Below are 17,566 nucleotides of genomic sequence, written 5' to 3'. Positions count from 1 at the left end.
CGTGTTTATAACTTCAACATTTTCCACTCGTTGATTTTTTTTACGCCTGATCGAACTTAAAATCCATCTAACGGTTAGACCCTCACCTCCTAATTTCAAGACAGGGTTCATTTTTCCCGGACAGTTGTGCTACGACCTTTAACGTGCTTCCAATGGTACATATAGAAACTTGTTTTTCGCCTCATCGAATGACCGACCACTGTCCTGCACCAGTGACAAAAGGAAACCTGGATAGAACTCTTGAAGTCAGCTTACACATGGTGTATAGTAGAATCAGCTGCTCTGCCTTTTTGGGGTCAGTGGTACAGTAAAAGTATTCTATAAATGCAGTATTATACTTTTGATCAGGTTTTGGTTATTGTTGATCATCTTAAGTAATATATTATTTTAGGGACGACTTCCAGTAAAGTGGATGGCCCCAGAATCTCTATATGCGCAAATTTATACTGCCAAATCAGACATGTAAGTTATATCTGTACATTTTACCAAGACAAAAATTTAACTTTATTGGTTATTGGTAACGGCATTCCTACTAGTAGCTTGTGTACCAATTTAATAATTTGAGTTTTTATGATTATAGACAGTACAAATAACCAATAATTGAAGATTCATAAATACATATATATATAAATATATAATAACCATATATATGTATTTATGAATCTTCTATTCTTGGTTATTTGTACTGTCTATAATCATAAAAGTTTAGTTTACTATATATAATATAGTTTACTACTGGTTTTGATTAAAGTCGAATATTAATTGGAATAGGATTGCCTTGAAGGACGCCAGGATAGCATTGGTTGTTTAGAAATAAGCTATTAATGTACAACATCATTACTGTCGGGCTTATTGATGTTTAATAATAGGCTAACAATGCTTCACAAAATATCTCTTTCATTATTGCGATTATATCTTTTCTCATGTCATACGCTCGTATATAAAATGATTACTTAATCCTCCGATAACTGTAAGCATCGTCTATATATCCAGTGGTATTTAAATTTAGATTGAATTCTGTTGGAATCGGTTCAGTTGATTTAAAAAGTTAGAGATATAAATCGGTTAAAGTCTGTTTTCTATTATTTTATTTATTTTTCATATTTAATTTCAGCTGGTCATTTGGTGTTGTGTTGTGGGAAATAGTTACCTTAGGTGAGTTTATTTTAATATCTTTTAAATATTAAAGGACAAAACCCCAAAACAATTTTTGTAAAATGGTAAATCTATAGCTATTTAATATAAAAGTAGATGAAACAGGACTATAAACTCCTAATACATCACATGTATAGGAAATCTAAAACATTACTAGTAGGAACAACCTAATCACTAAATAGAAAATCTAAAACATTCGTTTGGAAATTTGAAACATTTCCATAAGTTTGGAAATTTGAAACATTTCCATAAGTTTGGAAATTCAAAACATAACTTGTAAGAATACATTTTAATGCATTTGTTGGGAAGTCTAAAACATTAATAGTGAGCCCACTTTAAGTTTCGAAAACCTGAACATTACTAGTAGGGACACCTCGGAAATCTAAAACAGCAACAAAAGACCATCGCCAAATGCAACCTTAAATGATAAGACCGCTTTGTTTCTGGTAAACTATGAAAGTGTTGATTTAATTAAATTTGATGTATTCATTTGCTTTTTGAAATTGATATCACTTTGCTTACAAAAAAATATATCCACACACAGAACTGAAGTTGTTTTAATAACCCGTCGACAGTTTTATTAGAAAACGTAATTATAGCTGATAAACCGACTGACTTGCGCTTAATATTTTTTATTTCGATGTATTTATGGTATAGATCAACTCAATTCAACACTTTATTTTGGCCTAAATCATCGAGGTTTAACTTATTTATACTCTTAAGTCCAGAGCTGAGAATCATCACTGTATGTTTCATTTCCTGACAGATTATTTTAATCTATATATATATTTGTGACTGTCGTTTGTCTGTCTGTCTGTCTGTTCGGGGTTGTCGGCTACACTAGGTCTGCCCCGAGTCTGAAATTTGGGGTATAGGGGAAGCTCGGACCGGGGAGTAACATAGGCCGGGTGGCGTTAGTCTACCAATTCCGGTTTCGGAGTTATGACCCCCGAGCGAAGCCGGTCTGTTCGGGGTTGGCGGCTACACTATGTCTGCCCCGAGTCTGAAATTTGGGGTATATGGGTAGCTCGGACCGGGGAGTAACATAGGTCAGGTGGCGTTAGTCTACCACTTCCGGTTTCGGAGTTATGACCCCCGAGCGAAGTCGGGGTTGGCGGCTACACTATGTCTGCCCCGAGTCTGAAATTTGGGGTATAGGGGTAGCTCGGACCGGGGAGTAATATAGGCCAGGTGGCGTTAGTCTACCACTTCCGGTTTCGGAGTTATGACCCCCGAGCGAAGTCGGGGTTGGCGGCTACACTAGGTCTGCCCTGAGTCTGAAATTTGGGGTATAGGGGTAGCTCGGACCGGGGAGTAACATAGGCCAGGTGGCGTTAGTCTACCACTTCCGGTTTCGAAGTTATGACCCCCGAGCGAAGCCGGTCTGTTTGGGGTTGGCGGCTACACTAGGTCTGCCCCGAGTCTGAAATTTGGGGTATAGGGGTAGCTCGGACCGGGGAGTAACATAGGCCAGGTGGCGTTAGTCTACCACTTCCAGTTTCGGAGTTGATCCCCGAGCGAAGCCGGGTATCCTGCTAGTATAATATTAAAGACATTAAATGAGGAATGATGGATTGACAATAATATATATGTATAATTATCAGGTGCCAATCCATATCCTGGTATTCCACCAGAACGATTGTTTAATTTATTAAAGACGGGTTATAGAATGGATAGACCCGATGACTGTCCAGATGAACTGTAAGTAGCCTATATGTAAAATAATTATGACTGAATTGAGGTTTAACGTTTTACATTCCGCACCACCGGGGCTAATAAAAACGGTTTGCTATATGCGGGACATTTTGTTTCTATGGCTACGTGTGCAACATAGACAATTTTACCCGCCTACTCTAATTCCAATTCGAACTGCCAAGGAATCATTTACGTATATATACTGCAAATGTTTTTCGTACCATCCTAACGACTAGATAAACTCTCTTGAAAAGCCGTGCAGTCACCACCCCTGACAAGTTGGAACTGGGCTTATTGAAAAATTATGAATATTCTTCTCGGCTCGTTCTTCACTGACCGCCCCCCCCCACCTCTCCTCCTCAAGCACTTTGGATGTTCGTGTCTTCGGCTTGTCACGGGTAAGGCGGTGGTAGCTATTAAACGTTTCAGTGGTGTCTACTGACATTTCAATCCAGGTTAAACATGTTAGGGTTGGCAGATGCGGGGAAGATAAGGGAAGTGTGCTGACTCGTCCGAGTGAGACGGAAAATTGAGGTTCGCCCGTGTCTGTACGTACAAGAACCCTTGGCAATTGGAATTGGAAGACGAATGGGAGGAAGCCACGATGTTCGGAAATCCGTCTCCTGCGTCAGTGAAGTGTTTTTCGTGCAAAGGACGAACATCGGGTTGATAACCAATGGTTGTCGTACAAGCATCGACTTATAGGGCCACGATCTACATTACTTAAAGGAGGCAAGTTTCTAACTCAATATCATCCGCGCAGTCTTGGACATTGCAAACACGACGTATTGGTCAATTTAAATCAACATCGATATTGTTATCTTGCCGTGAAAAAGTTGGGCTTCTGATATCCAATATTTAAGACAAAATGAAAATTTTAAAATTAGCACACGAATCGCATGCGAGCGTGCTTTCGACTCGATGAACGAGGCTAAACAGATCCCACAGGAAAATACTACCGATGTAGGCTGGAATAACCAGACGCCAAAGACTGCCGTTTAATTTGGACTCTTCGCGTATTTCCCCGAACATAGATGATTAGAAATTACAGTAAAAACAGAAAAGATTGATTATAAATCAGTTTATATGCATTCATATGCGACCCATTTGTGTCCATTTCTAGGTGCCAAAGGACAGAGAATAGCTCCTTTAAAGTCCAACCCAAACTAGTTATATGTTACCTACTTTGGTCTATTCTGTGACCATTATTGATAAAGTGGTTGTTATTGGTAACAGGATATGTGAACGTGACTATGTTGTTGACAACATGAATTACCAGCCATCAAAAGGAAATGGATCTCAGCGTTACAAAAAGCAAACACTACATAGCTTTCAAGTGATTAATTCGTTTTTTTTTCTGTCACAATTCGGACATTTTCAGTTTTGATGAATACTCTAATCATGTTATATGGATATTATCTATAGAGGTTCGGATTATATCGAGCAATGGCGGCGGTATCTTAGAACTATAATATAAACCACGGCCTATATAATGTTGCCATTTTCCCTGCTAATCTATAAAATGATCGATAAGAAAACTGTTTTCCTTTTTTGGTACCGAAATGTTATAGTCATTCAGGTAGGACGAAAAACAGAGGTCCCGTGTACACATTGGTGTTCACGTAAAAGAACCCTTGACAGTTGGAATCCGAAATAAGAGTATCCCGCAGTGCCCAACACACTGTAGGACGTTAAACTCCATTTCATTTTTCATTGTAATGTATAATAATATCTTTTGGGTTTAAGAGTTTTGAATGAAAAATGAGGTATATTAGTCATATTCTGTATAAAATATTAAACATTTGGCATATATCACACATTAACTTATTATAACTTACTTTTTTTAAAACCAGGTATGCCATTATGCAGAAATGCTGGAAAGCAAAACCAGAAGACAGACCTAGCTTTGCAGCGTTATCATATATTTTAGACAGAATGTTACAGTTCAGAGTGGTAAGAGCGTTTATGTAACTTAGCAATTGGTACATGGTAAAAGTGTTAAAGTGACTTATATAACGTTTATCAAATAGACGGGTTGTTGCTATTTAAATAACATATTAAAGACAAAATGTTATATGGTAGATAACGTATATCGTAGACATAATGTAACAGTTTAGAGTGGTAAAAGCATTTATATAACGTGTCATAGACAAAATATTTAATGGTAGGGTGGTAAGGATATTTATATGACATAGCAGAATGAAAGACAATAAAGTGGTAAAACATTTATGTGACGTAATATTTTGGACAGTACATGTATTATAGAGTATGTATTATGTACAGACATACTGGTAAGAACAATATTATAACATAGATAGAATGATACATGTCATAGACAGAATGTTACACTGGTAGTATTATAACATAGAAGTAGATATATTGCTATATATGTATCATTGAAATAATGTTGGATGCTAGCTGTTTAGGCTATATATGTATGTTTATATATATTTTAGGGATATCTAGAATTACAAGGGGATTGTGAATATCTACAAGATAAAACTACTGTAAGTGGTAAGTCTTAATGTACTACTAAATCATCAGTATCAGTATCAAAGAAAATCGTGCAATTGCCAGTGCCAATCGTCGCGTTCGTAACGCATGGCACGACAGTGGGAACCTAGCATTAAGTCATATGCCACCCTGACACCTGCACGATTTTTGTCACCGCAATGCCGCGCAATGCGTCACGCTAGGAGTGCCATTTCGGTGGTACGCGTGAAGCCGTGTGTGCGCCCTGTATAAGGTACGCGACTAAAAATGAGCTGCATTGGTAAGCATTGAGACATAATGCCACTACTTGTTTACGCATAGGTTAACTATTATTCGCGCAGTAGAGGCTTTTGGCAAGCAGAATTTGTCCCACCCATATCACGTATCCGTATCTTGACGTGATACGTTGCGTCAATGTAGTTTTACAGCTTTGACAGATTTTCGCGCCGCGTACGTATGAGTACCGATTTTCACCATTGGGGCACACTTTTTCGGTGATTAAATTACTGTCTTTATCACGTTTAAACCCACATCATATTTCGTGATCTAGGATACACATAGATTCATAAAATCGCAAATACGGTAATAAGACGACGGTGTGAAAGGTGTTTGATACGTTCTGCCGTGTACGTATGGGGCGTAACGTATGCGAACTACATGTACACATAAATTAATGACGTAACACGACAAATCGATACGGACACGCGATACGGACCAGGAATTTAGCTTGCCAAAAGTCTCTATTGTTAATGTCTGCCGTAACGCATTGTGCCGCAATGTTCTGCAGTGTCACACACAACACGCATATTTCGTGCTGTCTTTGTGGATCGCCTAGCATTGTCCAGACATGGATCAATGTTCGTGCCAATGCGTGGCTTTGCGTGTCACCACTGACACGCATTGATAAGCACCGTCGAGCGGGAACAAAAAATCGTATAATGCCCCATTGACACTTTCACGCAATCGTGGTACGCTTTGGTACGCTAAAGTTCGTACCAAGACGGAAACTATGCGGACCATCGCGGGAAACAGTCGTAAACTATACTTACCTTTGCGTACCATTGCGTACCATGCGTGACAGTGCCGACCCAAAACCTTGGATTTGTCCAAGCTCATGCCACGCACTCCAGGGCGTACCAGGGCGTACCATTTTCGTAAACTATGCGTACCCGGTGCGTAAAAGTGTCAATGGAAATTATGTCACGCACTGTCACGCACTGAGGGGTACTCAATGTCACGCATTGGTGCGCAAGGTTCATCACCGGTACAGCAAGATCAGCAATGGTGCTCATGGGTTGATGTAGGTATCTGCCAGTGGTCAGGAATTCTTCCCGCCACTTGACGTGTGTCACTCATTGGTGCTCACAGTGTACTCACTGGTGCTCATAATTTACTCACTGGTGCTCATAATTTACTCACTGGTGCTCATAATTTACTCACTGGTGCTCATAGTTTACTCCCATATACTCATTGGCAGGTTTGCTTCACTCACAGACGCCGCACCAATCAGAGGCCTCCACGTTTTCACAACGTTTTGTATAAAAATGAGCTCCCTTTGATCCAATGAACGGTGTGAGTAGGGTTTCATGAGCCATGTTTTCAGTGCAAAGGCGTCGTCGGCAACAAAGTGGTAGGGGACAGGCCTGTCATCATTGGGTAGGGAAGCGGGTGGAGGCAGTCTGGCTCTCTTGTTCTCAACAGCTTCATGTAACGTACAGTTGCTCCATGTTCCACCATCAGAAGCTCCACCTTCCGCTCCAACATCAAGGTACAGAAATTGGTACCCAGCATCCACCACTGCAAGGAGCACGATGCTATGAAAGTTATTGTAGTTAAAGTAGAAGGATCCACCCGAGGGGGTTTTCTTCATAGCAACATGCTTGCCGTCAACGGCTCCAAGACAGTTGTGGTAATTCCATCTGCTACTAAAACTTTCAGCAATAGTCTTCCACTGGTCTTCTGTTCTAGGACAAACTAATACTTCTGGCTTGTAGACCTTGACGATAGCTTTACATACTTCTGGTAGAAACTTGCATATAGTGCTAAGTTCAACTCTGAAATTGTATTGGAGACTTGCATAGGAATCGCCACTGGCTAAGAAGCGGAGTGTGATTGCTAACTTCAGGCCAACTTCAAGAGGTTCTCTCATAAATGTTTTATTCTTCTTCAGGTGTGGGGTCAACTTTTCAATCATCTCTTGAATCAGTTCGGGGGTGATACGTAGGAAGTTCCGGTAACCTCTGCGATCTTCCTTGTGTAGTTCCGACAATAACTGGTCATAATGGCCAAAATGTTGTCTCCTTGTCAACTATTGCCTCACCCAGAGTCTCCTGACTTTTCTTTTCTTGCTGCAGGTAGACGTTCTGGAGTTCATCATTTTGAAGAGTTGCCGACGGAATGGACCATATCCCAATACCTTTCCTTTATATATACTATTTCTATGAAGCGTGCCAGTGCGTGCCACAAAATGACTCACAAAATGGTCACGCATGCTTAAAACTGAGTACACTGGCGTAACCAATACCTGACAGTGTAGGAACTGGCGTACCATAGCGCAAGTGCGCGGTCACCTGCGCAAACTGTGCGCAAACTATCCGCAGATATTGCGTATTGTAACGGGACAATGATGGACGATGCGGGATGCATGAGAGACAACTAACATGGTACGAATGCGCACCAGTGCCGACAGACTTTGCATACTATGAGCAAAGGTTGGTCAGCAACGGCACGAACTACTTGATTGACAGGTGAAATATACATGATATCCATCCGCATTGGTACGCATTAATGATTACCATTGCGGATTCAAAATGCGTGAAAGTGTCAATGGGGTATAAGTGTTATGGTGGCATTACATTAAAAACATGGTTAATATTTGTATTATTTAAAGGAACTAAATCGGTAATATTTAGGACCTAGAAATTGACACAAATGGGTCACAACGCATATAATAATGTAATATGAATGTATATAAACTGATTTACATTCAATTGTTTCCGTTTTGACTCTAATTTCAAATCAGTTATGCCCGGCGAAATACGGCATGAGTCTCAACCGAATTTCAATTTCTAGCGTCTGGTTATTCCAGTCTATTGCGCATGCTCGCCAGATAAGATATGGCGTTACCGTTTGACAGGAGTTGTGGAATATGTCTAGACTCGTTCTTTCTGGTCACTTGTTACAAGTGACGCTGAAACCCACTATAAAACACGATTCGTGTACCAATGGTAAAATGTTTATTTTGTCTTAAATATTGGATATCAGAGGCCTACCTTATCCCGATAAGATCACAACATCAATGTTGATTTGATTAGCAACAACTATATATTAGAATCTTGTCTGTCGAGAAAATAAATCTTTAAATATATTGTAGGTTCTATAGAAATGAAGAATCCATGGCATCTATATGAAGACGATTATGGTAGCATTACTGTTGTAAAACCAGACCTAAACAACATTGATACTGCTTGCGAGGAACTACTTAGTGATGATGACATGATCGACAGTCACAATAAATTAAGATTCGATGATGAAAGCGAAAGTAGAAAATGTTTGTTGCAATCTAATGGTAAAGAAAAAGACACGTCTATTTCTAACGTATACAGTGTTTAGTGTCTTACCTTATCAAAATTCAAATCATTTTAGTGCAATCGGAACACTTGGGATGTTTAATACCAATGGTGGGCCAAATGCGTGCCGAGCGGCTTGTTTCAATTTCAAGTGTTCCCATTACTGTCAGATTGATATTATGATGTTATACACCATAATCTTTTAGAAGATATTTTTAATATTTCTTTTTTGTTTGTTGAAATTTATAGACTATTCCATTGTGATAACATAATTAATTATATGGTTATGGTGGTTGATTTTTATTATTAATTAAAGATACATTATGGGAGATTAGATAAAGAGCTGGCAATTCTCATTGTTATAGTTAAAAACTAAATAATGTAAAGGCAATTTGCTGTAAATTTCAGTCAAATTGATCCACTATGAACCGAGATTTTAGCGATTGAATATTGGGGCTAGCCTCGATCGTCATTACTAAAATCGGTAGGATAAAAAACATAGCCTCGATTCTCTACTTTTTTTATTTAATTATGAATGGAGTTGAACAGCAAATCGGAACGTAATCCAATAAACATCGCAGCGAGTAGATTACGGCCTGGATAAGTTAACTGATGTCTAATTAATAATTTAGATAACATTTCAGGCCTAATGAAAGACCTGCAATAGGCAGATTTAGCTCTTGCATAATGTATGTTTAATAATAACTGGTTCTTACAATTCGAAGCTACTTCTCAACCATGAATGTGACGGTCCAATATTTTGTTCATAATCAGGAACGCTATCGGTTTTTAGTTTTGTGCTTATTTGAAGTACATGTAGACTGATTTTGTTGGAGTAGTCGTTTGAGGGGTGGGACGGTTGTATTCGATTTGAAATCGTGTATGGAGTGGATTAAAATGGTTATTTATATGAAAAGATATCCAGATTGATAGGGTTAGCATTTCGATTGCAATCATAATTTGGCCGCATTTTTTTTCCATTTTATTTTTCATTCATGTGCACCAGCATGTCATGTGGGGATTATTATCAATTCCTGCAATACATGTATACAATAATTTTACCAGGATTGTCATCAATGGTTTCTTGTTTTAGCTTTACAAATTAACTGCATTAAAGAAATACATAAGTGTCTGTCAAGTAACAACCCAACACCCTTCTCAAGCCAAGCCAAGCGCATATCATAGTGTTATATATTTATCGTTATGCTTATATCATTATTGTTGAGCTGAGTTTTTGTCAAATTAAAGTAAAGTTTGCAATTTATTAACTCGTCGTAACCCCCACCCCCACCCCACGCGCATATATACCGCTTTTCTGTCAATTAGAAAAACGATCCAACTAGAATGAATTGTAGAAATGGTGCTGATTATAAATTTCAGACTAGACGCATAGAGGGTGCCTTGTTGGGGTAAAATAAAACATGACCGACTTGCTGATGTGTTGAAATAAATTTCTTTTTCACAATGGGTATGATGTTTTTGGTTTCTTATACATCGCAGTTAGTTTGGTGAATAATACTTAGTTATTGGATTAATGAGATAACAACCCTCGGGACTATAATGTATATAATCCTTTTCGATCGGGATGATCACCAATGATTGAACATTGTTAAACTTATAATATTGAAGTCACGATAATGTACAACCCTTGATAATAAGGAATATGCATTAACTGATTTTAATAAGTGCCGATATTAAGGATATTATGATAATTAGAATCGTATACTAGTTATTAACTTTTTTATTTGTTAATTGTTCACTTATTAATTTATATTTAAGTAATTCTAAATTACGCATAGAATCTCACCTAACGGAGTTGCATTAAGAGTGGGTGGTGGGGGTCACTTGAATAGTTTGTAGTTAACTCTATTTATTTTGAATACAACCAAACTTTTATCACGTGCCTTCTATTCTGTAAAAAAGTAGAAATTAAATCACACATAAGCATTTCTTGAAATACATGTATAAGGGCCTGTACACACCAAAGAGACATCCCCAACAATCAGTCGCTCAAAAAACTTAGTTCTCATCTTACCGATTTCAAAGTACGTGTTCGGAAATAACCATCTTAACACTAACGACCTCTCGGCCAAGTCAGTACATTACATTACATTACATAGAGTCGGTAATTCACTACCGACATCCATCGGCATGTATTTTGTGGCGAACAAATATCATTATTTGCAGGCTACTAGCAAAATAATCTTTGGTGTGTCCAGGCCTTAGGATGGTTTCCCATTTTGCTTTTTTCGTATAAAATAATTGTCAGGAGGTGAAGTCTTTCCACACGACAATCACACCTTTGAATTACGTTTGTAGGAAACAAGAAGGAAACAAAAGTAGCCCAGCACTCTAGATCTTTTCCTTACTAGAAGTATCTCTCATCATAGGAGTTGACTTAGCTGAATAACTAATACCATTTCAGATCTGCCTCGTACTAGAAAACCCAAGTACATCGTCTCATTTGAGAAGTTGGTGTAGCTAACAAATTTTAGTAAATGCGTTCGCATTCCTTCTTGCTTTATACAAACTTAGAATATTTTAAAGTTCACAATTACACATCTTTTAATCAGTGTTCTCAGATATTTAGCCAATTCTTTTTCTGGCTGGACATTTTGGCCATTGTTTTAACAGATACATTTTTATTCAATTAAATTTGTCCGAAATATTATATATATTTAAATTTCATTTTAATTGTAAATATAAGATATGTTGACCAACCAACGTGTATTGTTTATCGCATTCATCTTGAAAATTTATTTACATTCCCTTTTGCATCATTCTATATAATTCCAAATGGTTATGTCTTATATTTTTGTTACTGATACCGGTTGTAATAAATTTAAAGTTATTTATATAATTACATTAAATATTAAAATGAATCTCTAGTTTATATTGTCACAAGTAATCATCTATTCTTCATCTTCAATACAAATATATATGTTACAAATTGTTGCTAAAAGAAATAAAATTGTATTGATTCTATTTATATCTGGTTTATCGTCACAGTCAACCTTCAGAGAGAGAGAGAGAGAGAGAGAGAGAGAGAGAGAGCGTTAACGTCCACTCGACACAAACTAGGTCATTTTGTTTCTAACATATGGTTCAATTTAATATCAATAATTCGCTTGCGATGGAAATGGAAAGAAACCGGAGGTCCCGGAGAAAACTCACGGGGTTGACCCAATGATCTAAAGCGCACCCGTTAATCCATTTGGCCGCTCAACACCCCTCAAACCTAAGGAATAGTTATCCATACATTTTACACATAGTATCTTATATTGACAGGTTTCGTGAACGAGGCAGGTTATGCTGGAATTTTATTGACCTTTACTACTTTTGATTGTTTGGCAAATATAATAGTAATAAGAATCACAGACAATTCAAATATTTCAATGACCCTGCGCCTGTTTGAATGTATTTCCAGAAGAAACGCCACATCCCTTATGAAAAAGAAAACTGCACTAGACACCGACATACAGCGAGTGGATAATGATTAATTTGCGTGCGATAGTGCTTAATAGTAAAAATGTAATAAACATGTTTATTCTTGTTTTAAATGAAATTAGTAATAAGAATCTATAGACTATACCTTGCAATTCTACTTCAGAATAATGCTATTTATAACGATACGATAGTTTAGAGCATCCATGTCCCCATAGGCGTACGGGCTCGATGACAGTTAGGGGGGGGGGGAGGAACCCGAAATGCCGGAAAAAATTTCGGGTTTACAGAAACCCCCCCCAAAAATTTTTGGAATATTTGACGGCTGCAAACACGTTTTCCTGCTATTTCAGCCCGTGAACAATGCAACTTCAAAGTGGTCTAATATAAGCTAATTAAGATGGCTGGCTCGAATTTCAATTAAAAGATCAATCGTTTTTTACAGTCCACGGAGACGGGACCGTTGGGAGAAAATTTTGAAAATTTAACTGCCACAAACGCGTTTTCCGGCTATTCCAGCCTGTGAATACACCAACTTCAATTTGGTCCAATATAGCCTGTCTGGCTGACCCGAATTCCAAACAAGCAATCAATCGTCGCGGGGTATGGGTGTCTCACCCTCCCGGAGAAATCTTTGAAAATTTAACCACCGCAAATGCGTTTTCTGCTATTCTAGCACGTGTAACCCGTGTAAGCAACTCCAAAAGTATCCAATGTTTTTGTAACCGAAATCCCATTCTGAATTCCAACCATCCAATCAGACTGTTGCAGCTGCATTCACAAATAATAATCGATGCTCGAAAAATGTCGCACAAAGTAGAGTGGCTCCAGAAAAAATGTTTTAATCCATAGCCAACTCAGTACAAATTCGTGGTATTCAATTAAAATAAATATTAAATTAGTGTTTTATTAGGGCTCGATGACAGAGAAGGAAAACAAGAAATGTCCGAAAAAACTTCAGGTTTACAGACAGCGGCGCTGGTTTTCTTCGAGAGGCGAAGAAGCGGAGCTTACCTTATATGGACCCCCCAAAGAAAATTTTGGAATATTTGACGGTCGTAAACGCGTTTTACTGCTATTCCAGCCCGTAAAATTAGTGTTTTATTAGATTTTGGCCACTTTATTTTGCCAAGTAGATGAAATAATTTTTTTTTCTTCACTTTACCCGTCTGCCCGAAATGTCAGCTTGCCCGAAAGTTAGGGGGCAGCTGCCCCCCTGCCGCCCTGGCTCGTACGCCTATGCATGTCCCATTTGTATGAACAAATCTAACTAGTCAACTCCCATTCAAAAAAAAAGCTAATATGCAAGAACGGTGCTTTAAATCCTGGATATGGGTTACTATTATAGATTTCTCTCCCTTGAATTGAGCTTGTAAACAATATTTTCACAATTATTCAATACATTAAAAGCAAAACAAAAATGTGTTCGATGTGTAATGTGCCATTTTTTTAGACTTGGATTGTCTATGACGAAGTTATTTAATAGAGGGCAACCTCTGTACCCCCCTCGGAGTCGGGACAAAATAAATTAAATTTAGTGTATATAAAAGGAAAAATGTGAAAATTATTCCATCCCTCAAAATATGAAGTGCCCGAAATCCAAGACTTTTACCGACCATTGTATGGGGTGATCAGGGCCCGAGGCAACGCCCTGGGACAAGAAACTCGACAAGTGGGTAGGTCGGGGGTCGGGGTGTCTATGGCCCCCAGGCTCCAAAATTTTTGAAATTTGAAAGATTTTGGCGTATATCTAGGGTAACTGAAGGTCACTTTACTAAAACACAGAAACTGAGATTTCACACAACATAAGACATACTAAATACATATACTACGTTTTAGTTTTACTGATGCAATAATAATCAGATGTATAGATTTTGAATGGAAATTCTAAGTATATAAGCAAATGGAAAACAAAAACCGTCACTTTTTCACAGAAACTATTCGTGAAATGAAATGAAATGAAATGGGGTTTAACGTCCTACTGTTCTGCTCCTAAACTGGGCTAATGAAGACGGGCATACGCCATACAGTGTGTTATGAGGGAAATTTTGCCCGAGCAGCGGCGCTATGGCCTACTCTTATATCGAATTCCAACTGCCAAGGGATCTTTTACGTACACGGGACCTCGGGTTTTCGTCCCATCCGAACGACTAGACAGCTGTCCTTGTCAGTCCCTCCGTCCCGCATCACTGACAAGGGGAAACCACGCCGGAAAATCTGGATGAACTTTCTCGACCAATGCTGGGATCGAACACCCGACCTCCAGGCTAGCGAGCCAGTGTCTTACCCACTTAGCCACGTGTTCCCCCGAAACTATTCGTATACCCACGTTGAACTGAATTCAAATGGAAGGGGGTCCAGATACCCTGACGGTGACGAGAGCCAAAATCGGAACAAGGACGGGCCGTGGTCAACTGACAATATTTTACCCAAGCCACCAGGTACCTGAATTTAGAAAACTCACCGGTTTTCTTCTACTTTAATAACAGTGTATCTTTTCTTATTAATTTATACCAATAATTTAAAAAAAAATACTTGGCATACCTCCGGGCCCTTTAGGCTCTAGCCCCCTGAACAAGTTTCCCAGCTGCCCCACCCCCTTCACGGGCCCTGGGGGTGATGCAATTCTCAAGTGAGTATCAGATTTTCAGAAAATCTCACAATTCTGAATTTGATTCAGGGTGTAGTTCTCAAACTCAAACTGTAGTTCCAGAAAATTCGCTCCGCTAGGCCGTATATATGCCGTTATTTTTTTTTCTCAGGTATTTTACTACGGTTATTTTGTGGTCAAGATATGTAGGTTCATTTTTCGGGCAAAAATGATACAGCCCCCCCCCCCCCAAACACACAGGGCAAATAGATCCGTACGCCTATGGCCGTTTTTGATTTTATCTCTGTACATGATATCTGACAAGATTCGCTTGAATAAACTGGATTCATATCGGATCGTCTCATTATAAGACGGAAATTTGACGGTCGAGTCAATCGTATTAATGTTTCCTTTTTATTAAAAAAAAAGTAATTTCACGGCGCTTTATATTTCAATAAAAAGTATAATTCATGCTTTGCCATAGAAATCTATTCATTTCACTGTCTGTATACCAATTTCCTGGTGGTAATAAATAGATACAAAAAAATAGATATAGACGTTGTATTAGTTGTTTATAGGTGCCTTATGTTATAAACATTTGGTTTTCTATTTATTTCCAAACCACAGAACAGCATGTCTTTGATGAATCTATAAATAAATACCTGTTATTAATGTAAATGTAAACATACGTTTTCCGTTACAGTACAACTAAACAAAAGTTGCCAACATGCTTCTAGTCCAAAAGGTTATTAGTTGTTTAAAGCAAATACACAGCAAATTATATAAAGAACGTGTATACGTTTTCGCGACCACGAACGATAACTCAGAGATCCATTTGTTCCTGAAACCACCAACGGTGGGTAATTATTTTTACTTGGATTCAATCGGATTAATAAGAGCCCTTCAGTAAACCACAGGAGATGTACTTGGTACTCGATCAAAAACCCAAAGGTTTACTTATTTGATTTTTGGGGTGTTTGAAGAAATAAATATCGAAAACGCATTACACACACAGTTGTGGCCATACGGTTGATCGTTAGAATCAATGTTTGACAGTTGGTTTTGAGAAAAATAGAGTATTTTATAGTAAGTTGGTCAACTATACATTAATAGCTTCTTAATTAACACATGGTATAGTTCATCAATCTATAGTTTGACATGTAAATTCGATCATCTTTTAAATTAAGCCTATCGCGAACATTGGGTAGTTGGCGAATAGTGGTTACCAACAGTAACTTTGACCTCATAATTCCTTGCATACATCGAAAATATATCTAACGATTTTGTTATACCTTGTTCTTATTACCGAAATCACAAAAGAAGAATTATTAAAATTTGGATAGTGTTGGTATAACATACATTATATCAAAAGGAAAATATTATCCTAATTTGATCTTATTATTTTAGCACCTAACTCAAAGTAACTGAAATTTTTTTATCAAAACTTGTGCTGGGCAAGATACTTTCTATGGCCCAGGGCATATTATAATACTACTATAGTAAAAATAGTAGGTTATCTTGAGAAAGAAAATGGCAGACAGTTTTATCCTCAAAATCTCACACTTACCTCCAGGTATAATAAAAGTAATAAACATAGAAATTGATTTGTATCACAATTCAAGTAGGTGAGGAGGCAAAAGCACAATAACGGGAGCCAGGCGGATCCACTAAATTATTAAAACAATCCTATTGTAAAGGGCCATTGATTTGGTTTACGGGCGTAGCAGAGCACCTGGCCATTCAACCCTTTACCCTAACACAACTTCTTGACATACACATATATCACCCACCCCGCAGAACAACCTACCCCTCGACCGTATCCCCTGTGCGGAACCGCCTTTGAAATGTCATCTGAATATTAAACTTTCTTTACGTTATTCACAATCACACCATCGTCATCTTTTTACGTCGTCCTTAGTTTAAAGTCTGGTTTTCAAGTCATTTTGGGTTTCGTTATTATTATTTAGGATCAAATTTTATTATCATTTCTTTTATATAAACCAGTAAGTGTTGTAAGTTGGTCAAGCTTAAATCAATTGAACATACTGATTAGATTTCGTATGTTACCTTAACATTTAGCTTCCTATGATTGATCTCTTTCTACAGATCACCGAGATTCAGTAATCCGTATAGTAAAATATTTAACATGATAATATAATTTCAAAGAATACTTTTCTGTGAACCATGTATAGGTGAAGATGGATAAAGCCAGATCTAATTCGATTTTTTTTATTACATTTCAAAATTTTATAATTATTTTTCTTTCTTTGGGACGTATTTACTTAAACTTTTTTGTGCTTGAAAAAAAAAGAAATAAATGCTGACCCAAGATTAAAGAGGTCATACTAACAAATAAATTATTATCTTAGATTGTTTAATGAACTATTGACCTTAATACCCGAATTATCACTTATCTATCATTCTTTGTTCTGAACAGTTCATTATGCTTACCTCAACTTACAAAGGGAATCTTTTGTACCAGATTTGTTTGGGGTTTTTCCAAACGATGTATCAAAACTTTAATTAAATGTAAACACTTTTAATCAAATGTACACAATTTTACTTAACTGTAAACAATTTTAAATAATATCATATACAAAGTTAAAACGTCAATTTCAGC

At 37.7% G+C, this 17,566-nt stretch overlaps 1 protein-coding gene across 1 annotated transcript in view; it reads left to right on the top strand.

Moving 5' to 3' along the window:
- Positions 1-8,850, top strand: part of LOC126811809 (proto-oncogene tyrosine-protein kinase receptor Ret) — a 106,737-nt gene extending 97,887 nt beyond the window's left edge. Inside the window, exons 16-21 of the mRNA XM_056099175.1 lie at positions 392-462; positions 1,115-1,155; positions 2,760-2,856; positions 4,704-4,803; positions 5,307-5,357; positions 8,717-8,850. Of these exons, the coding sequence (XP_055955150.1) occupies positions 392-462; positions 1,115-1,155; positions 2,760-2,856; positions 4,704-4,803; positions 5,307-5,357; positions 8,717-8,725 (369 nt within the window). The 3' untranslated portion in view covers positions 8,726-8,850. The remainder of the gene's footprint in view (positions 1-391; positions 463-1,114; positions 1,156-2,759; positions 2,857-4,703; positions 4,804-5,306; positions 5,358-8,716) is intronic.
- Positions 8,851-17,566: the final 8,716 nt, after the last annotated feature.

The sequence above is a fragment of the Patella vulgata genome, chromosome 2 (genome assembly GCF_932274485.2).
Source record: "Patella vulgata chromosome 2, xgPatVulg1.2, whole genome shotgun sequence".
In the NCBI taxonomy this organism is placed as follows: Eukaryota; Metazoa; Mollusca; class Gastropoda; family Patellidae; genus Patella; species Patella vulgata.
The sequence above is the reverse complement of the archived record's forward strand: the minus strand, read 5'-3'. Positions and strand labels throughout refer to the sequence as shown.